The following is a 23,666-nucleotide window of genomic DNA, read 5'->3' as shown; positions in this document are numbered from 1 at the left end:
CAAGAATTTACTCATCCTGTGTTTGAGTCTACTTGACCAGCATGTTCTAACTGTATGAATGCCATTTGCAGTAAACTGTGTAAATTTTGAAAATACTTACAGCTTTTTTTTTTTCATTTTATCTATTTATTTATTTATTGGAGATCTCTGAGAAAGAACATAGTTCTCCAAGAGCCACTGGGGCTTTCTGCACTGGTCTTCCTCATGATGGCACTCAACTTTCCCTAGATTCTTGTTCTGTCCCAGGGAATTGGAAGACCCAATTTCTGTAGGAATTCATGGATTTTCTTCTTCCTGCTAGATATGAAGGGGGGGGAGGATGTTAACTGTACTCTGTTAAATTTACACCTTGTGGTATTAGAATTACCTATTGGTTGTGGTGATGGGAGCATAAAGCCATAGTAGATATCTTCATAATATATATATATTTTTTTTATTCCACTTGTTTGTATAAACAGTGGAAACACACTTCATTCTAATCATCTCATATGAAAGGTTTGTGATTCACACCTCTGAATCACTCCTTTCAGTTTTACGGACCTGGGCAGACCTTACAAAAACAGTTGGCAGCATTTTTGGAGAGAAGAGAATATTTTATTATTATTTTTAGAAACTGTGATTTGGTATAATTAATAAATACTTACTTCTCAGATAAATTTCAGGTCTATATCATAGAGAACCGGGTGTTGTGAAGAAAAAAACCCTCTGATTTCCATTTATAGAATAGTGTTTTTATCTTATTTAGAAGTAGTTTGAAGAATATTTCTCCTTTTTAAAAATGATTTTGCAGTATTCAGTCATCACTTTCATGGAGACCTGATCACAAGCAGAAGTGATCCGCAAGTGGCTGCATCAAAGATACCTAAAAATAGCCTACAGCCGTAAACCAGGAAGGTAAAGGAATCTATGGCAATTCAATAAACTTAAGTATAGTAAGTAACAACTTTATACTGTATTACTTCGGATGAAACACAGCTTTGAACTTAATGGTCCCCTACGTTGAAAATGTAAGTACTTAGAAAGACTTCTGTCACTGTTACATAGATTTTATTAAGTACAGTTATTTGTCATGATCAACCATATGTTTCTTTCATGGTTTTTGTCTTCATCTGTATCTCCTTCATGAACTGATATCCTCAACGTATCTTCATCCACGAGACAAAGTAATCTGTGTGCAACAATTTCAGGACTTTAAGAATAGAAAAGGAAGAGGTACAAACAACATACCAATTTTTTAAAGGGTTCCCAGATGTGAATATTATTTGTTCTTTTTTTTCAGCTGTGATAAATTTTCTTGAGAATAATACCTGTCTTGTTAAATTGTAATGTCATCCTACCATATTATGGGCAGCTTAATTTAAAAATGTGTTTACTTGAAGAAAATGGGTAATCCAGTTTCACTGTTTTAACTGAGTTGTGTTTTTGTTGTTGTTGTTATTGTTGTTGTTTTTTAATTAAATAATGTTTATCTTATAATTCTTAAGGCATATGGGTTAATATTTGACTCAGAATATAGTACCTGGTGAACATGTATGGTCACGTTGGGGTACTTTTTAAGGAAGTTTCTACACAAATCTTTCAGTTTAGAAGGGATATAAGTTACTTCAAATGTTTTAATGATTCCTATTTTCAGTTGCTGGAATTTATTTTTTTCTTCACATCGGAAAAATAATTCTTAAGAGTAGATTCCTTTCTCCAGCTTGGAAACATCAGTTCCTTTAGGTTTTCTCTGATAGCGTCCTGTCTTAACCGTATTGGAAGTGTTACAGTATGTATCACTACAATATTGTCTACCTCTGAAGACTGGTTTTTTTTTTTTTTTTTTTTTTTACAAGTCATTAAGCCAGCATACTGTAGAGTGAGATATTCATGAGGATGGGATTCTTCCACTGAGTGGCAGGAGATATCATACATTAGTGAAGGAGAATAGGTAGAGACCACAATGAGCAGTACTAATAAGCATGAAGGCTTTAGGCACTTGCATTCACAGCAGTGTTTTGTAGAGATGGCCCCTTTAACGTTATTTGTCTTTTTACTTCCCTTCCCCTGATAATTCATTGTTGTCATGGTGAGAGCTTTCAACATAAAAGTAATGATTTTTAGTAATTCATTCAGGCTTTTATGACAGCATTAACAGGAAAATGGGGATTTTTCCTATTGAAATGTACCAATAAATGCTTTTTTCAAGGTCAGAACATTCTTTACTATGGCTTGATTGTGCAAGTTTACGTGACTATTCTGTTTGCAATTAATTGTTAGGGACATTTACTTTAAATTAGGATGAAATGAGTTTTGGGGATCTGTTGTACTTCAGAACAATGGTTCAGTTTGTCTTCCTTAGAACTGTATTTTTGGGGATGTGAGAGATATTCATGATATGTTTGTTCATCAAACTTTGCTGACTTCTCCTGGAAGAAAGTAATCCAGTTAAGGAGCATAACTAAATCAAGCTAAGGAAACTACAATTTTAAGTGTTTTTTGTGTTGTTTTGTTTTTTTTTTTTTTTTTGAAGGTGAAATTGCAAATAGTTATAAGCTGATATGTGATCAAAGTCAAGGGAGAAAGAGATCTTGGTAAATGAAGAATAGAAAGCTATACTTCATATCTCAGTTTCTGGTTGCTGATCTTGCTTAAATATTGTCAGTATTAGGCAATTGGGAGTATGGGATCATTAGAAGAAAAAACTTTTAAATAAATGCTGTGTGGCTTTTTTTTTTTTTCTAGTTTCACAGTGCTCTGGTCTTGCACGTGAGTCTTTTAGATTTATTTATTTTTTAGCTCAGTTGAAACCTGCTCTTGTCTTTATTCTCCTGATCACTTTGACATTATATTCTGTGCTATTGATTTCTCTCTAAGCAAGAAATTCTTCACCACTCAGATGCTTTTAGTAGCTAAGCATTTGTAAAAATGTCGGTCTCTATTGAGGTAAATAATACAAGGTCAAAGCTTCCGTAGCTAAGCTTTAACCTAGTCCCCAACGCCTTTCTTCGTCAGTTAATAGATGACTTTCTGGAGAATTGCATGTACAAACACTGAAGTTTTTTTTTCATCTTGGTAATACTCTATGGTCAATTAAAAACTAATACAGCAACTAAATGAAAAACAGTCCTCTTTTAAACAGGAGAAAGGCAAAGAACTCTAAGAATTAAAGTTATGTATGCTAACTTAAATATAATAAGTTTTCAGCTTTGGCTCGGACTCTTCGGTCTTTTATGTTGAAGTCTGTATTGAGTAGACTTCTGTAAAATTGTTGCTAATTCATTAGCTATTTTAATAATAAAAAAAACCACCATATTTTTGTTTTTAAGAACAGTGTAGTATCTTGGTGTTTTGAGAAAGTCTGTTACATATGCTATATTTCTGAGCAGGAAATAAAGCTACCTAATGAAGCATTTTTTGAAATCATAGTATTGGCTTGTAAGAATAGTTTGATTGCACAGATTACAACTAGTTGTTTGATTTTTACTGATAATTAAATACCGATATTAAAGGAAAAAACAAACCACATTTACTGTTAAGTTTGGTGAATATGTTGTCATCTCAAGTGTTTCTGCCGGGACATGCAGTTTCTGGGTATTCTGAAAAGCCTTCTCTATTTTTTTTTTAGTGTCATTACATGGCTTGAAAGCCACCATGTAACTTCCATTTAAGATAGGGGGAAAAATATTTTGATCATGTTGACTAAATTCAGCACCTGCCTTATGCTTTCAGGTTTCTGGTTTAGTTCTCCATTATTTATCACTAATTAAAAAGTGATACACAGATGTTAGTAGATCAGACTATTAAGAGTTTCTTTGAAAGGGTGGATAAGTATATGCCACAATGAAGCCTAAATGTTGCCAGTTCCCATTGTGTCATTGTTTATGCCTAATACTTTTATTGTGTTCTTCAGGGTATTGTGTCTGATCGCACGTTACAGGGCTGACCATTTCAGACCTACCCTGTTGGGTTTCACAGGCATCTCACAGTCACTTTCTTCTAAAATCTGTGTTCCAACTGTTTTACATTAAATTGATAAATAGCCCTTGAAGCAGAGGCTTAATCCCAGGTCTTCTGTCATGTGTGACTTTCCTAATTGCTGATACAAATGGGCCCCCATAACACTTTCCTCAGATTCTTACCAGAAAAAAATATTCTTGTGAGCTTTTGACAGAAGACACCTGACTTGAGCACAGATCTGTGGACTGCCCATTGCCTGCTGGTGGATGGAGATGTCACTTTAAGAATAGTTAATTAGTCAAGGTATGAAGAAACAAGGGATTCACTTTGGTTTGGTTAGGTAGTTCCACACCAAGCAGGCTAATTGTCACTTTGTGTTTTCAACATCCTATATTGAATCACTTTGTTTTTCCACGGCAGTGTAGGGGTTATGCGTACCTAATAGAAAATATAGATTTTACTGTGAAGGCCAAGCAGTTGGTGTTTACCTATGGTGGTTTCACTTAGGTGTAAGTCAAGAGAGGAGCTGGAGTAGTCAGCTCTCACCCAACGAACTGGGCAACTCAAAAGTTGAGTGGCATGGCCTCTGCTGAGAACTTTGAGCTTTCTGTGAGGCCAATGATAAACTATGGGATTTGGGGTGAAATATTCTGAATGTTTTTGTTCTGCCTCAAAATCTTATATGCCTTTTTTTTTTTTTTTTTTAATTTTTCATTAGATTATCATTTTTCAAATTTGATGAATTAAGTCATTTGCTCTTTTGGATAGGTAATGTTTTCTAATGATGATGTGCTATGTTAATATTGAAGCTGTTAACGCAAATAAAAACTTTCTAGTTTTTCCGCAGTGTTTCTTTCCTAAACAGACTTGAAAGTTGCCTGTTTACTACTGCCCTTATGGAAAATCAAATAATCAAGTAACACAGGACAGATTCAACGGTCTTTATAACTAACTTCTCTATATAATGTCTTGTAGCTATTACAGCGTGGTGTTTATTGTTTACAAATGCCATTATTTATAAATATGACAAATTGCTCACAATTACAGAACAAATTAAAAGAAAAATTTCAAAATAAAGCACAGAGGGCTGACAGTTGCTGTACAATCTCTCAATTCTTTTGTAGTGTATCTTTTAGCACTACTTAGCTTTTGGTTTTAATCAAAACACTGAGGGAGAATTTCTTGTTTATTTAAAGTAGTAAATTAAAATAAGGACAGATTAATTGTCAGAAGAGCAACTTTTAAACTGATACCTGTGCCATAATGCTACTAATTAGTCATATAATGCCATATTAAAGAATAAAAAGAAGGAGATTAGTGCTTGCCCTGTGGAGAAGGGACAACTGATACCCGTTAATCAATTTAACCCCCTAACCATGCATTTAATTCTCAGCCTTTGCACAGGGTAGTAGTGAGCAGCTGTGAGCCTCAAGGCCTAGTGGTTCTGACTAATTAGTCCCACTGAAGGCTTTCAGGCTATTCAGGAGGGCTTAATTTAGGTTCAGGGGTTTTGTTTCAAATAGCTGTTTACATAAAGTAGAAAAGTCCATATACTGGTTGCCTTTTAGAGTTTAGAAAATATGCTGTACTTGTCTTTTTGATACAGAAAGGGAACTTAGCCTTGAAAACCCTATTGCAAGAAAAGCTTGCCTAAAATGTGGGATAGTCCTTTGGAAGGATGAAAATGTATATAACCAATAGTTCTTTGAATCCACCACGCAAGTCATGGCTGATATACCTTTGCAGTAAAATGTTATGCAGTGTTAGCAACAGCATAAGTTTCTAGTGAGGTTTGAGTTTTGCAGTAAAGGCCCTGGCCTACTTTTGCCTCTCGGGAGAAATTGAGCAAGTTCTACATGGTGCAGTCATGGGAGGAGGGAAGGAGATCGGATGAAGGTGGTAATTAAACCTAGTCCCTGTGTAATAAATCTGAGACGAACATGCATTCTTAGCGAACAGGCAGATTCAGTCCATGATTGGATGCATTACGATAGCCCTGAGCAATAGAAGGTGACATATTTGTAGTTGATGAAATTTGTTTTGTTAGGAATATAGGTAGCTTTTTTTCCCCTCAGTATTTCTACATACTTGTAAAATGCAGTTTAATTTTTTGGAAGGAAAACTAATAATATCATATTCAATCAATCGTAATCTTACAGACTCAAAAATAGCTTTCCTTTGCTAAAGGAACCTACTTGGTATAGCAGCAGGTTATTTGAACCTAGCTGCCCTGTTCTTATAGGTTGCTGTTTTTTTCTTCTTGCCTATCATTAAACTGTGAAAGAAGCATTGTGCAGAGAAGTAATGTGTTGTTTTTTGTTGTTGTTTTCTTTTTTTTGATCAATTGATAAAGTTGGATGATATTCTTGGTCATGCTGTTCTACTGTTTATTAATTCCTGACATAACCTATTTTTCTTTACTGTTTGAACCCCACTGTCACATAGTGGCTGCTGATAGAAGTAATAACAATTCCTTTCCTTTATTTTCAAATAGTTATTCTCCTTAATCATTTTGAGGCTTCTTCATAATTGACATTTATATACCACATGAGCCTCTTCCTGCTGGCCTGTAGTTGTGTTGTATAATGCATTATAATCTTGATTCATACAGTTCTGTTCCTCTCTCATCATTTTTGCTGGCTGTTGTCTTTTATGTTCAAGGTTTTTGTGCCTTTCTTGCACGGCCCTGCAGAGTTTTGAGATTTTTGTTTTCCCTCATTTACGTCTTGCATTCATCTCTGTTGCTTTCCACTCAAAGCACCATAGTTATGTAATACCAGCTTTCTCTTACCTCTTCCCCCCTCATTCCTTTTGCAATTTTCCGTATCTAAATGTTGATGTGTCTCCATCAGCACTCTGATCCCTTCATCAGAACCCTATTAACGGTAATTCACAGGCTAGTTGTTAAACTAGTTTTTAAAAATATGCAGTATAAAATCCTACTCCTGTCTTCTTGCTTTTGATCAAATAATTATATTTTTCTAACTTTTTCTCGTACTGTTCAAATGTTCTTCGCTCCTTAAATCTCATCCTCAAAAACCATGACCTACTGCCCTTATTTAATCTTTTTTTCATTCCACTGTAAACTTCAATAGGCTCAGTCAACAGCATTTTTATTTATCTGTAAAAACTCTAACATTTTAGCATACCATGGAAGCTATAAACGCTACCTTCATTCATGTTCTGGTTATGTCAGAATTTGCTTTTAAGGCTGAAAACTGACTGAGATGGGCTACATTCCTCTAGGGATTTGTTACTAATCCTTTAAAAGGCCATTTCAAATATTTTGTTTTCTGAAAGTATAAATTACTCCAGACAATTATGCTTAAAACTGTGATTCACTACCTTTTCTTGAAGAAGTTAATAACTCACCTAAGACTGGTGCTATTTAAATATCTACCTTGAGTGTGCCTATTATATAGGGTATCTCAAAAGCTTTGTTTTAGATGTTTAAATACGTGTCAAGCTGCTGAACGCTTAGGCTATTAGCTACAGATTTTCTGAAGAAGCCACTATTTGGGAAAGCTGTCTAATGTTTTCACCATTTCTTTTATCCATAAGATAAAAGTAAGGGTATGCATTTCATAATTTTTCTCCTGTTAATTTTGTATAGACAGATATTAAATACAATTTTCCTGTTTGAAAACCAAAGTTAGTGTCTACAGTGAGTGCTTTGAAACCTACATTTGTTTTGAAACTATTTCCTTTGAGTTTTCTCTTCATTCACAGATACTGTTGTGTTTTAATGTAGAAACATGCACACGCAAAAATAGGAAACATTGCTAATTGCACTATTTTACATACATGCATATATATATATCGATATGTATCTGTGTATACTGTAGAATTTTCTTTTATCAAGAGAATGATTATGCCGGGAAAGCTGAGGGGGGTAGTTCAGCAATCTTCTAGAACCTAAAAAATTAAAATGAAAGCCCTTTGTGCTTTTCTCAGATCCACTTATGCTTGGAAGTTTTATTTGTCGGAGTATCAAACTGCTAGCTGGGATGGTGCCTTTCATAGCAGGTACCATGGTTGGCCCTTGCCTTCATTCTTCCTAAAACTGACGTAGCTTGATTGCTGAAGTATCTACACGTATTCAGCTGTAGGATCATGGAGAGGTTCCACTGAACTGCTTGTTCGTGCTTTTTTGCTCTGTGAAAGGGTCATGTTTTTTCTAACATGATCACTTTAACATAGCTGTTATTTACAGTGAACTGTGTTTTCTCCTATGTGGATCTTAATGTTTGGATAAGTAAAAAAAATTGGCAGTGTGCATTAGTAGAGGAAGAATATATAGAGCTGGGCAATTTCCTGCATGGCTCTGGTTTTGGTACGATCTTCCAGAGAGTTTTACTGGTAACATGATTCAGAGCACGAAGTATGAGAACTCTGGATGTGAAAGTGTGGGTGATCAAAACGACTGAAAGTTTATGTAAGAGTAAGTACGCAAGCCTGAGGAATGGAATTTTTCCAGGCCCTGTTTTTAGGAATCTCTGCAGTGACTGTTGAATGATACCAAAGTCTTCAGCTCGGTTGTTTGCAAGTTGCTAATACCATTTTCACTACAACGAAAACTAAAATCCAGTTTGGAAGGTATAGGTGTGGCAGAGATAATGGTGTAAATCTCTCATAATTTTTCACTGTGTTCAGCAGCAATGCTTTGAAATGGGAACTCAGAACATAGTAATGGTAGCATTAGTTCTTCATCTCAGGGAAGAAAAAGTCTGAGGGATAGTTTTCAGGGCCGATACCGCTCATTTAAGGATGTCCTGGGACATTGTTTTCTGTGTAATGCAATTCATCTACAGTAGGATGTAATGTTAGAATTGTTACGGTATGCTTTATGCAAAGGAGTTGCAGTTTAAGATTTTCTCTTCAGTTGAAGGTTTCTTTGACTTCAAATTTAATGCCAATGTGTTTTTGTTTGTTTTGTTTTGTTTTTCTGACCTGAGGAATGTAAAATTTGATCACCTTGCTGTCAAAGAAAATACATCCTCCATCACATCACATCACATCACATCACATCTATCACAATCCAATACTCCATCACTCAGAAAAAAAATAGTTTTGATAGTAACAATAGGTGGAAGTTTATTTTTAGGGAAAGGTAATGCGTGGTGTTTTGACATTACCTTTGTATTAGTGAAAAGCAATAGAGATTTTTAGGTCATCAAGCAGTGATGTCATATTGATTGCTGTGCCAAGTAACTCATGGCTTTCTGGTAAACAAATAATTGGAGATATGTTTTGTAGAGTATGTGACTGATTCACATTTATATGGGAAGGTAAAAAATATATCCCAGGTGTTTTTGAAAATACTGGATTAGTTCCAGTTGATTGCTCAAACCAGAATCATCACTCACTGAGTTACTGAGGCTTCATTGTCCGGCGGCACGTTCTGGTTCCCTGAGCAGCCTTCCTTCCAGTTTGGCAGATGCTCCATTCGAAGCCTGTGGGATCATCAGTCCTTTTCTTCTATTTGCAGGAGGAGATATTTACTGCTTTCCACTGCAAGCTTGCTATCTTTCACACTTAATACTAATTTACTTAGCTTTCTGTTTGAATAAAGTGTGTTTTGGAAAGAGGATATGGATAGACATTTTTTAAGTATGAGTTTATTAAATTTGATGTGTATAATTATTTTTTCCATTTACACTTAAAAATAAAATAATTTATATTGATCTGTACATTTAATGTACTTGCAAAAAACTCATTGTAAGTATTTGTTTCATTTGGATTTAAATTTCCACTCTTTCTTCCTTATGCAAGTGAAACGTGACAGTGATGTATCATTGTAACAACTTGTAATTGGAAATGTCTGGCCTTTTTGTAATTTTCCAAACTCAATGTTGCACAAAAAGTTGGGTTGTTTTAAGTGGAGTGAAATAGATTTGTTTCAATCCAAATGTTTAACACATTAAAATACCAACAACAGAAATAAGGTAATTTAGCTATTTTATAATGACTCTTTATTCTATTGTTAATATTCTCTAAATTATTAGCATTAACTAAATAATTAGAGTATTAACTCTAATTATTCCTGAGTATTTATTCCTGAGCTGATGTAACACTCCAAAAAATACCTAACATCTAGATTCCTGAGGGCAGTTGTGATACTTCATTCACCCTTGCAGATAAACACATTTAGAATCATCTTAAAGCAGAAATTTAGTGAGGTGTTTCACATCCTTGTATTTCTCCTTGTCACTTATTCTTGTTTTCAAAATAAATTTAATGTTATTTCTGTGAGATGTAGCAAAACTAGCACAAGCAAAAGCCTAGGAATGCTCTTGGCTGTCACAGTACTGTGCTTCTGTTGCCTCGGAGTTGAGGAGTGCTGCTTGAGAAGAGAAAAGCTTAGGCTCTATTTGCTGTTTCTTTGGCTTCCCTACAGTCCCGAGGAAATGCAGATCCTTTTTCTCCTCCCTCAACATCTTTTAAGTGTTTGAATATGCAGTTGATCATGATCAGATTGAGTCTCACACTGAATCTGGAGTTGGAAATGAAGTAGCAGTCAGTATTCTTAAGCATGGTAAGAAGTGGGTTTAAGTCCAAAATAGAGTGTAGGCAATCCCTCTGAAATAAATGCACAGAATGCGTATCATTGGTTTCCATGACTAAATGTTTTTTAAAAAGAACACAAAAGAAAGGTATGCTTAGGCATATCTGTTCATGAATGAGGAGGAGTATGGTGATCCAGGAGGTTAGTCTGTATTTGGTTCAACACCCTTGACTGCTGTTCTTTGGCTGTTGCTCTAGCAATGCCAGTCTTCTCTGAGTTCCCTCCACACCTGCCTGGCCTCATTGCTTCAGGCATCCTTCAGTTTACTGTGATTATCTCCAAGCAGCTTGTGGCTTCAAGATCGTCACATCCCAACCTCCAAAGATGAGCTTGCCTTCAGATCTGTTTGTGGCTCTGTCTTGTCGTTGTGCTCTTGTTCTCTGTATTATCCCAGTACAGGAAATATCTCCCAACATTACTGCAACCATTTCAAAGAAAAAATTATTAATGGAGTAGGCTTCATTAGCTCTGTATTTGTTTTTGAAACGTGGTGTGATTACTCACTGTGTCATAGTTAATTTGCAATATTAATAAAAGATACTCCTGTAATTTCATTAATATTTTCTTTAAGGGAAAATACTATTCTGAACTTACCAGCTTGGTGGGGGATACTGTAATTTTTATTGAATGAGGTTTGGTTTCAGAAGCCAGCATTCTAGATACTGCCGTCTCACACTGCTTCAGTATCCACTAAAGTCAGATGAGATACGTATCTTGCTGGAGAGCAGAGCTGAGAGAAGGAAAAATAAAACCAAACGCTTTCTTACCTCAGGCAGTAGGTGATGTTCCCAGTGTTTTATGCAAATGTCAGCCTCTTACGTAGCTCAATATAAATGTTATTAGTTTAAATTTATATTCTCGCTACACTTAATGAATAACCAGGTTAGGACTTATACATGCTAACTGCTGGACAAACCAGTAAACATGTATTTGTGTAATGATGGTTCACTGTAAAGCTATGTCTCTTGAAAATAAATAATCTGTCCAAAAGCAATTTTAAAGAGTTGCATTGAATTTGGGATTAAGAAACTAAACTATGATTCTTACAGTTGCCACTTTGAACTGAAAAAGTGATCACTTCAGAGAGCTAGTCTCTCTTAGTATTTCCTGAGAAATGTAATTTTATGGAGTAAAACAGAGCTGTTGTTAGTATCTATGCAATGCAGTATGTGCTAATATTTTTTTTGTTCATACCAGATAGAATATTTAAATATCTATGAGGCTCCATCATCTTTTTAGAAGTCTTTTTGCCTAAAAACTTACGGCTTTTTTGACCTAGTCATTTGTGTCAGGATATATTGTAGAATAAGAAATAGAGGCAAACAATTTAAACCAATGTAATATATTCTTATTTTTCTTCCTTGTTTGTTTAGTTTATTACTATATTGCTGTAATACTTCAGTTAGCTTCTCCTCAGTTGACTAAGACATTAGTATTGTGTAAATTGAATGTGGCTATACATGTGTTACATCTCGTACAAGAGCCAGGTACCAGATCAGTCTGAATTTGAGGCATTTTTTAATCTCTTCCTTTGGGGAAAGAGGCAGACATAGCTTAAAACTCGAGGTTGTCTGTGGTTAGTCTAGATTTTTTTGACTGTACACATACAGTAAATTACTGTCTTCTGACATCTCCTGATAGTGTTGTAACCAGGACAGAAATGTGATGTAATTCACGATGTATTAGCAGCATAAGATACTTCAAGGTTATCTTTCTAAGTGGAAAAATGTTTCATGGGTGCCTGCAGCTAAGTTTAAAAGGCACGGCCCATGATTCTTTCTTTTAAGATTTTATAAACACCTTGTATTTAAAGTCCAACATGTTTTATCCAGAAATATACCTCAGTAACAGAAATAACGAAAGATTAATTTATCATTTTGTGTCTTTGTGGGAACAAAAACTCCAATGCCACTTAAAGGAGAGACACACAAGTATTTCTTGACATAATGGTGTAAACTGGAGAAAGAAGTAGTAAAATAATAAAAAGTTATACTGATCCAAACTGAGTGCCTTGCTTATCTCTTTTTATGGTATCTGAATTATTGGAAAGAACTGGACCTATTCCCAGCTTAATATATGGAAGCATTGAACACATCTTAAAATGTACTTCCATAAACCTGTAGTCCTGGGTGGGTGTCAATCACATTCCAACTATTCATTTTTCTCCTTAGGATACAAATATTAGCTCACTTGTGCAAATGTAGCACCTCTGCTGTCTGCAATTTTTGGTTATAAAGGTAGCATCCTTTTATAGAATTTATGAAATTGTGCACAGCTTTGGCTGTGCAAAGTTATGGCAGGATTTAAGTAAAAAGAATATTTTTTTATCCTGAACTGGAAGTTGAGTACTCTGTTTTTAGAAATCAACAGCTGTTGTAAATAAAATTCTTCATAACTGTGCAAAGAACTACTTTGCGAGTCCAATGTGATGCAACTCTATTCTCACATTCGAGTGTTTTAGAAATACCGATTTAGTGTAGTCTTCACTCTTGTGCTTTCTGCCAAAGCAAAATTCAAAAGTGAAATTTCTCTTCCTAGTTGACAGTTCGGGGGAAATCTGAAGAAACAGGCACAGCATTACTTCATTAGTTATTCCATGCCTTTGGTTATGGCTGCAACATCTGTAAAGGAAGTTTCAAAATACTTGCTTTTTAAAATGAACTGCTCTTGCAGGCTGCAAAGCTCAGGAAATTGGATGTTCTATTGGGGCTGGACTAGGATACAAAGAGAAGAAATACTCTAAAAATAAGAGACAAATGGAGTTCTTTATTAACAGAAACTAAACCATCTTTTTCACTATCTCTGAGAATCTGATTTGTCCGATTTTTTTCCTTGAAAATTATCTGCTGTCTATGAGAACAAGTAAACCCAATGGGTTAGGTTAGTTTAATGGCTGTACACAGAAAAGCTACTTCATGGAAAATTATTTGATTCTTTTAGATATTTCTCCTGTGTGACATGATTCTCACTGTGTCATTGTGTGCTCTTGCAATATTATTTTAAGTCTGCTTCTTACCCGTATTTGGTTTGAGTCTTCTGTGTTCAGAAAAGATGAACTCAAACTGGAACTTACATGTAAGACAGGGAAATGGTGAGCAAATCTTACGAGAAGAAAACCGGAGGAGATTAGTTTGTTGATTTCTAACAGCTACAACAACATGAAATCCAGAAAGGTGGTTAAAAAATGAAAAACTTGCAATCTTACACTTGCAATCTGTAAGTGTGTCAGTGAATCTGAATTCAAGGGCAACTTGAGTACAGGAAGAGTAAGGTATGAGTACTACTCATGGCTGCATTTAACTTGAGAATTAGAGAAAGATTTTTAACTGTTAGAGCAACAGAGATACCAAGTGTCTTTCTAATCAGTATAAACAAAACCACAGAAAAATTCCACCACTTTCTGAAAAATTAAGTTAAAAGTAGTGGAAATACTACTGGTAAAAATGGATCACTCATGTTCTTTTGAAGCATAATTATTTGCAGGAACCACCTAACACTGACTTTTTAAAACTGTAGTTTTGTTTGTTAGCATTTTATTAATATCTTGTATATCAGTTAGGACAGTAACTTAGTTCTTATGTTAAAACATTAAGCTTTTCAATAAAAGAATGGACTAGAGATCTAGTGTTCTAAAAACACGCGTTAAATGCTGTATTTTTGAAACTGAAAATGAACGGGACCTCCTTCTTCCTCTCCCCCCAGGAGGTCAGTACCCATGATAGCAGCTTTCCTATTTAAATGACTATTTTATTCTATTTTCAATTATTCATATATTATACCAACAGGAAGTTTTAAGGCAAGAAGAAACACAATTCTTGCCACTGCAAATTTAGCATTCATCTAATGCTATCTTTCTTTGAACCTTCATGTCTGTCTATTTCAGTGCTGGAATTCTTGTAAAAATAGTTGTGGCACAGTCCAAGAAACTGGAAACATGATTTCATATAACTGTTCTTTTAAGTAGCATCGTGAAATAATTAGTATGGCATACTTTAATTGGTCGCATCCTGTTGAGTTTTTATGGAAGACTTGAGTTAGAACGAAAGCACGGAACACAAGTTGGTTAGATCCTATAACACAGTGCTGTCATCTTTTGGGGGCTGGGAGGAGAAGCAGCTCTATATATCTAATGGCATATCCAGTGTATAATAGGTGTTTTGCTTCTATTTTTTTTTTTTTTTTAAACCAAATATCCCTTCAGGATGGATTTTTGACAGGAAAATTACATGATTGGTGCCCACTGTAAGATTGGTGTTGATAATTGAAGCTGCTTATTCTCAATAAAGCATAAATGCAGCTTAAATAACTAGGCTAAAATGAAAGACTTTAAAATAAAAATAAAAACGTATAGATATGTGGGAAGATTATAACTTAGTTGTCAAGGCCATTATATCCCTGAGGCAGTTGTCACTAAATCTGTGGTTAATGCTCACTATGTGCCAGTCAACTAATCATAACTTTGTCCCTTTCCACTTTAAACAATTTTATGAAATTTTCTAGAGAAAGGTTGCTTTATAAAACACCAAATTAAATATACGTATAAAATAATTGACATTTCCATCATTTTGATTCCTCTGATGTTAAAGAAGTCTCAAAAGTATATGAGCATTCCTGGAGTTTTCTGAGAACTTGACCTTACGTAAGGACTTTGCCCCCTCAAGAATCTTGAGTCTGTTTTCAAGAAAATTTAGAGGTCAGTCTTCGAACTTTTATTCGGTATGGTCATTTCAGTTAGTGTAAAGTGACTTGAATGTCAGTATGGAAGGTATGCATACAATATATCTGAAAATGGTATTTAATTTATTTGTGGTGTGAGCCTGGTTGATGGAAACAGCAGGCAGCTTAAAACTGTATTACGTAATAGCTGGCTGGTAGAATCTGTGAAAACCTGTGAAAACCTGCACTACGTACACAAACCTGCACCACGTACTATTGCATATGCAAACAAAGACCCTTGTCCTATCATTATCTACCCAATTAAAGAATCCCTCTCCATCCTTTTTATAAGCCCCCTTTAAGTATGAAAGGCTTCAATGAGGTCAGCCTGTCCAGGAGCCTTCTCCTCCACAGGCTGCACATCCCCAGCTCTCTGAGCTGGGTCTTCATAGGTGCTCCAGCCCTCTGATCAACTTTGTGGCACTTTTCTAGACTTGCTTTAAAAGATCCACATCTTTCTTGTGCTGGCGGCTCCAGACTTGGATGCAGTATACCAGGTGGGGCCTCACGAGGGCAGAGCAGAGGGGCACAATCACCTCCCTCTGCTGGCCACCCCTCTGTTGATGCAGCCCAGGATGCAGTTGGACTTCTGGGCTGCATGCATGCACTGCTGGCTCATGAGCCTTTTTGTCCACCAGAATCTCCAAGTCCTCAGCGTAGCTGCCCTCAATGAGTTCTTCTCCCAGTCTGTGTTCATGTCTGAGGTTGCCCTGACCCAGGTGCAGCATCTTGTACTTGGACTTCTTGAACGTCATTAGGTTCACATGGGCCCACTTCTCCAGCCTGTCCAGGTCCCTTTGAATGGCATCTCCTTCTTCTTTGATATCAATTGCACCACACAGCTTGGTGTCATCTGCAAACTTGCTGAGGGTGTACTCAATCCTATCGATTGTGGGATTGTTTCTGTGTCTTTCCTTGTGAGGTATGTAAGAAATAAGTAATGGTATAAACAAAATAAGGCTCTTTATCCCTGTCTAGGCATTGTTACCTTGGAGAAAGATCAGAAACTGCTCATTTCAGTTATGAGGGAGTGGCTCATCACAAAAATTGTGAAACTAATTTTATACATGGCAAAGTTAAATATAAATAAAGAAATAAGGAAAATAGTAATTTAAAATTGAGTCAATTGAGATTTAGTTGAGTCAATTGAGATTTAAACCCACAAAAGTTTAGGTCACACCCTGTCCCCAATCCAGAGTTCTTGGGTTACCCAGTTTGTTGTCATATTATCCTGTGTCGTATGTCTGTCCAGATTATCATAGTATTTCCAGGCTGCTCTGAGCTCACAGTTTGAATCAGGCTGACCTTGAGTGCCTTTCTAAAAGACCATCTTGTTTGCTTTTAACTCTTCTTTCACCCCCAGTGCTTTTGTCTTATGTTGGCTCAGAATTTCAGATTGGGTAATGTGTAGCCAAGACAGTTAAAAATATTTAATATAAAAAGTAGCTATAATTTTCCTGACACAAGAACTGTAGGAAGCACTTGGGCATTCCATGTGTTTCTACATCTGTGGTACTGTTTAACAAGTCACTAAAAAGAGCTGGTAGTACAAGCAGAATAAAGCAACTTCGTGGGTACTGGAAAAGTTAGGCTTACTCCATAGGCTTTGCATGAATTGGTGGACTTCCCGAAAGGTTGAGTGAAGTTGATCATGACTTTGTGTTATAAATAAGAGCAGTACCGGTTTTGCCAGAGGTGGCCTGATGACTGCAGAGTATCTGTAGAATTGTTTTTCATAATTACATGTATACATATTCATGTATGTATAAATTTGCATCCATTTTTTTATTGATATATTCATGTGTATGATCTAGGAACATGGCAGTTTATTTCACTATTATAGATTGCATTTTGAAAAATGCTTTTGAATTTATTCACTTGGGAGAACCTTCCACACTATGAAATACAGTAAGGGGCTTTTTTTTTTTTTTTTTCCACTTAGAAATGCGTTAATAGCTATTCTTATTAAAATCCTGCACTATAGGGTAATGGTTAAGTAGTTGTATTGCAAAACTCTATGATTACCTGGCAGCGATCTAATAAGAAAACTTTGCATTTTTATGTTATAGGCTCCCGTCTTCGTCAAGAAGATTTCCCACCTCGAATTGTTGAACACCCTTCTGATTTAATTGTTTCAAAAGGAGAACCAGCAACTTTAAACTGTAAAGCTGAAGGAAGACCAACCCCAACCATTGAGTGGTATAAAGGTGGGGAAAGAGTGGAAACTGACAAGGATGACCCTCGTTCCCATCGGATGCTTCTGCCCAGCGGATCTTTATTTTTCTTACGCATAGTTCACGGGCGCAAGAGTAGGCCGGATGAGGGGGTCTATGTCTGCGTGGCAAGGAATTACCTTGGGGAGGCTGTAAGTCACAATGCATCGCTGGAAGTGGCAAGTAAGTGCTTTTTTTTTTTTTTTTTTTTTTTTTTTTTTAACCCACTCTGCAGTAGCAGCCCCTTACTTTGATGTTATTCAAAGATTTAAAAAAAAAAAAAAAAAAAGTGGCCTGCCTCTGAATCATTAACATAGAAACAATGAATGAACTATATAGTTAGTCTTATTATATGCATATTAATGGAGTTAAGAAAATAGAAAGATGGAAGAGGTATCCTATCACTTTATAAATTAAGACATTTCTGTATGCTTGCACACATCTTCATGCTTGCATGGAATTATGATTATTAGATGTGCTTGTTAGATTTTGTATAATTAATTTCAACTTACAGATGGTTTTTCCTCTCCAAATATCCATGCAAAACACCACATGTAACAGGGGGCAAGGCAGCCAGGATTTTATCTACCAGGGTACATTTGGAATTGTTGCGCAAATAAACACTTAAAAAAAAAAAAAAAAAAAACACAACATATTTAGAAACACAAAATAATATAGTTTTGCTCTAAAAGAAGTGGTCTACAAATGATCTCTTTAGTTATAAGTATTTCGTCAGAGGAAAGAACAGTCAAGTATGTTCATGTTACTTTGTATTCCTTATCTCTTCCTGTATGCTCTTTAAAGTCTCCTCATTTTAGAGGAAGAGAATGTACATCAAAAGGCTTTGAACATGCCCTATGAAAGGCCATGTGTAGGTCAAAAAATGTCGGTTTTGGGATAGTTAAGTATGAAAGGAAACCTTCCAATCCAGAAAGTAGTTATCTATCTTAAGTTGCTTTCCTAGGCGTCCTGTGTAATCCATAGCGATTCATCTGTTTTTGTGTTGAAGAGCCAGTTCAGAACTGGGTCAATCACTTTCTGAAAGTAGTGATCTCTCTGATTAAACAATTCATATTAGGAGTCTAGTCAGAGCTGTCTGTCAACTTTTAGGCAAGCTAAGTAGATGCCGCTGTTGGTGTATGATTTATGAAAATCCAGCCCTTCTGATAAACCTTAACTCCCAGAGGAGGTGAAGGAAATGGGCTATAAAGTTGTCCGTTTGTTTGAGCCCTTTGCCTACCGTTGCCCACATTCAGAGAGTACTTCATAACGCTTCTACCAGAAGGATCTCCAGCATCACAAGTAACGCATTAAATGGATGTGATTAAGATCTATGACCATGTTGTTTCCTTGTTACTGCTTTAGCGATAAAAATAATTGGTGCTTGGCTAATTGGAAGTATGTTTATCCAGCAAACGTATAACCTATTTAAACTATCTGTTGATCAGTTAAAAATGCTATATACAGTATGTTGTAGGTGTACGTGTGTTTTACTGGGCCTCCATATTTAAGAGGTTCTGATTTTATCTGGGTACTGTTATTTACTTTCTACCAGTGCTTGTTGCTTCTTAAATGAGTTTTAATGTTCTGTTCATGCAGCAGATCAGTGGCCACGCTTATTTCATATTCTGTGGTTTGCGATGTGCCAAGAAGTAATATCTGCAATACACATTGTGTTTCTGCATTGTCCGTGAGGTAGACTTCAGTAGTTGATACATGATTGCACGTATGAATTCCACTGTTACTAGATGTGTATGTAAGCTCTGCCTTAAGTCATCTTCATGTGATTACAGTAAGAGTCTTACTGACAAGGTCTCCATACAGAATACTGATATGACAAGTATTTTTTTCTTTAAGAGGCTCTGCCTCTTAAAAGGCAAAAATAAAATGAGTATCTTTTCAAATGTGTGCCACCTAACAGTAGTGTAATGTTAAATTGCTAGTCCAGTTCAAAAGTGCTCTCATTTTGAGGTCTAGTGTCAGAAAATACATACCAACACCATTGCAAGGGAAAGTAATTGCTCTCTATAGTTGGAAATAAGATTTGTAGGTTGGTAACAGTATAATAGTACATGATTTTAGTTGTTTACCAGCAGATTATAGACAATGAATTTTAACTGAAAAGGTTATGATTTTAATGGAAAAGGTGATGTGGCACTGCAAAAGCACCAAAGCATTTTAGATAGCACAGAAGAGGTGAGGAACAAGAAGAGTTGCAGGTTGATGGAATAAATTTACATTAAATCCAAAATCTGTGGTTTATAGCTTTTATGCTGTCATCGTTATAAGATGTAGTTACATTCATAGTGGATTGTTACAAATCAGTAAGCTGTTTTGATTAACTTCTCAGTACACCTGTTTTGAACATAACAGCATTTACAATTCTGTGCATGTAGTCATATACAATTGCAGTTTTAGAAATCCTTACGTTGTAGTTTACTCTGTAAACATTCAAAAATATGTTAGATTTACTTCCATTTACAAAATACAGAATATCATGTGGAGTAATCACTTGGTTGTGCTTTGCTGCAAGTTTAACCAAAAAACTTTTGTGAAACATAGGAAACAAATGTTTTGAGAGCTTAGCAGTTAAAGCAACTCCTGTCTTTGCCACTTTATATTTTATAATGTGATAGTGAATTTAGCATGACTTTTTTTTTTTCCCTGTCACCTATTAGAGTAACAATTTCAATTAGGTTGATGGACATGTGGATTTGACTTCTGATTTAGGTCAATACTAAAAATTTTCGCGTCCATTACTCCTTTGTGAAGCTCATTTTCTAAGCAGTTCCAACACTCATCATTGAGACAGGCAATACATTCTCTATGTGGACTGTGTAATAAGGTAAATGTGTTCTTTAAATAGGATGCACGTTGATTCTGCAGTTATAAAGCAGGAAAAGTAGAGAGATCTCATACCAAAAACTAAGCAAATACAGAATATTAAAATCTGCTTTATCTCCTATAGTGAAGCAATGTGTGTTTAAGGAACTCTTAAAAATAAATAAAATAAAAGCTTTAGATGTGATAGCCATATTGGAGAAGACACTAAAATCCCCAATAAATTGTAGTAATAAAGAAAAAAAAATCTCACTGCTTTGTCCCTTTTCTATTCAGCAGAAATAGAAAAGTCACTTTCTTTGTCGACTTCACTGAGGTGTTCACATTACTTAATCCAAAGCACGCAGCATTTTTTTACACTGATGTATATCTCAGTCATGACACTATAGTCCTTAATAGTATTGAACAAGACTTAAATGCCGTCTATAATAATTAGAAAATCAAGTTAAGTAAGATTTTTTTTAAGAGTTTTCTTACTCACTTTCTGCCTCTTGTGGCCTTCGCAAAATGTTTGAAGATCCGATGTATCTACTTATGGCATAATGAATTTGTTATATACTCTGTCATGTTTGGTGTTTTTTTTTTCAAGTTGAATTTCCTCCAGTTTCTGTGGTTATTTCCTTGAAGCTATCTCTGTACTAACTCCCAAAAATGCAAGATGATCCTGTATGATACAGTTGTATCTTTCTTAAATCTACCCAACCAGTACTTGAACCCACGTGAACTGCTTTCTATTTGATTATATTACAGGGACTGTAGCTTTCCCTGATAGCCACCCGATATTTCAAGAATGAAAATTTCTCACACACTTTAGAGACATGTAAAACTATTCTAAGCACCACAGCATGTGAAAAATCACTTTGTAATTTGATACTAAATGACATTTTATGTGTAATTTAGATGTGTAAGATCTTCATAAATGTAAGGATCTAAATTTGCATAAATATGAACTCAGCAAAAAGCTAAATTACAAGTCAAGTAAAGAGATGTAAGTTGTGTTTAGGTTAGGGAATTTTTTATAGTTGACTGGTTTCATCTTTATTTGAAATGTTACTCCCACATAATTTATGACATGGAGGCTCACTGTGTATGTTCAAACTTAATTTGCAGTAGAATGAAGCTTCAATATGGTAGCACAAAAAGGGTGTGTGATGGGATATTCAGATAACAGCCTGTCATCCTTTACAGACTTAGCCTGCTACAAGTCCGTATGCCTCCCTCTTCTTGACTTCCTGAACTTGGCTCTTTGATCTCTGGAGACCTACTTAAATTAGCTGCCTGTTTTGTTTTTGAGGAATGTAACTGGTTTCAGATTACTACCTATAAGAGACACATTCTACAGTTATGAAAAGTCCTAACAAACCTCATAAAGGGCACGTCCCTGTCAAAATTAAACTAGGTAATTCTCCCTATAAATGTCACCTTTTACAGGTGGGAGCACAAAATGGAACTGTGCTTGAGACAATTTTGGCTATTACATAAACAAGAGGGAATCAAGTCATTTTTCACAGTAGAAAAGCCAAAGATGTTTTGGAAAGTGTGAAGTTGTACATCAGCAAAATGGAAGGTGACTGCAGGGGCTTCATATTCTTGAATCTTTCAGGATTGTATGATGAATGTATGTATATGATCAAAATCAAATTCAGTTATTGGCATGTGATAGCTTGTTTCTGTATTTATTTTTTCCTTTTACACTTTTCTTCCATTACTCCTTTTTGAGGAAAATGGTATCTGTGGATCACATAGATGTGTGTTATGTAGCATTATGTAGAAGCTTAGCTTCTACATAATATCAAGAGAGGCAACGATATTTGCGGGGGTATATTCATCATTCTTTTTCCACTCCAAAGTTTTTGAGGATCTTTTGAAAAGTCAAGTGCAAATGAAGTTTGTTTTGTTTGCTGCTCAGCGGCTTCTTCAACTCTTATTTTAAATTATTTTAAATCATGTTTCTCTGAGAGAAACTTCTTCCGCTTTTGCTGTGAGAGTTCTACAGTTTTATTGCAACACTTAAATCTTTTCTATTGATATATGGACTTGTGTCTCAAAAGTAATGGTTTTGCAAAAGTATTTGTAAAGTAAGTACACATGTATGTAACCTCTAACCTAAGTAGCGGCATGTTTTATGCTACATAAGCTGTTATTATCAATTTACACTGGATAATAGTCCAAATACTTTCTCCATTAGATCCTAGCAGAGTCCCAGTTTGTATATTTACTGTGCATTAAAAAAAAAAAAAAAGTCACGAAATGTGACTCAACAGCTCTGTCTGCTCAATGATTCTAAAACAGTAGTATCCTTCTTTCCTTCTTGCAGTGAGAAGTCAAATCTCTCTCTTTTTTTTTTTTTTTTTTTTTTTTTTCCCCCAAAAGGTCATATGTTCTTGTATGTTTGGCGTTAGGTAAAGTTATTGAATGCACCATCCATCACTGCAGACTTTGTTTCATGAGCTGTTATCTCTTGCTGGTAAACAAGTGACTTCTATATGCACATAGGCATTCAAATTAATGAAGATGGATTTCAATTGTAGTAGAATCTCATTAAGCTCTTCTCTCTTTTTTTTTTTTTTTTTTACAGTGCTTCTTCACTGTAACATGCTACCTAAAATATGCTTCTGTGGGACAGTGATTCATCAAATTGATCCTTCAAAAATATTTCATTCTAAATTAAAAAGCAAATAGTAATAAACTGTCATAGCTAACTGTTCAAAGAATGTTTCTGAAATTGTCTCATGCTCCTTTCAATTGAAAGGTATTTAAGTAGAAAGTTCTATTTACTTCCTTTGTTTTTCACTTCAGACAAAGAAGCTTCAGACAAAGGGAGGAGTATCTCAAAAAATTTGGTGAAGCTATGCTGTTGCTTACCACAAGTCATGGCATTAACAAAAGTTGCTTGAGGCATAGAAGGTTTCATAGCAGTAGTATTGCTAATGCTTATTAAAAGATTGTGGTAGAAAGTGGTAGATTTACCTTACTCTTACTATGCAGCTGTAACAAGAATTGAAAGCCTGGATTACTCTAAACTGCCTCTGAGTCATATTTTAACAAAAGATATAATGTCATTTAAAATGTGTTATCTGCACAACTAAGTCAAAATTGCATGTCAGTGTGCTACTCTTCATAATGTAGTTACCTCTACCCGAAGAAAACAAGAACAATTTTTTTGCCTACTCATAAAAGTTAGAAAAGAGAAAATGTCAATTTTCTCTGCCATTATAGTCAGTTGAAGAACACTGAGAGATTGAATATTAATGTAGTTTAAGTCCCCCACCTAATTTTTAAAGGCATGTGAACTCTTATTTTTACTCTTTGTTTATTCTGTTTCTTTCATTGACCTCCTGGTAATTGAAAGCATTTATTAGTGCTACTAGGAAATCGCACTAAATGTTATA

The 23,666-nt window shown here is 35.3% G+C and overlaps 1 protein-coding gene across 1 annotated transcript in view; it reads left to right on the top strand.

The window, feature by feature from the left end:
- ROBO1 (roundabout guidance receptor 1) overlaps positions 1–23,666 on the top strand; it is a gene marked incomplete at both ends in the record, with an annotated part of 540,132 nt that overhangs the window by 240,334 nt on the left and 276,132 nt on the right. Inside the window, one exon of the mRNA XM_084291939.1 lies at positions 17,290–17,616. Within this exon, the coding sequence (XP_084148065.1) occupies positions 17,290–17,616 (327 nt within the window). The remainder of the gene's footprint in view (positions 1–17,289; positions 17,617–23,666) is intronic.

The sequence above is a fragment of the Netta rufina genome (genome assembly GCF_964035555.1).
Source record: "Netta rufina genome assembly, chromosome: 1".
Classification (NCBI taxonomy): Eukaryota; Metazoa; Chordata; class Aves; order Anseriformes; family Anatidae; genus Netta; species Netta rufina.
Note: the sequence above shows the minus strand (reverse complement) of the source record. Positions and strands in the feature narration are given on the sequence as shown.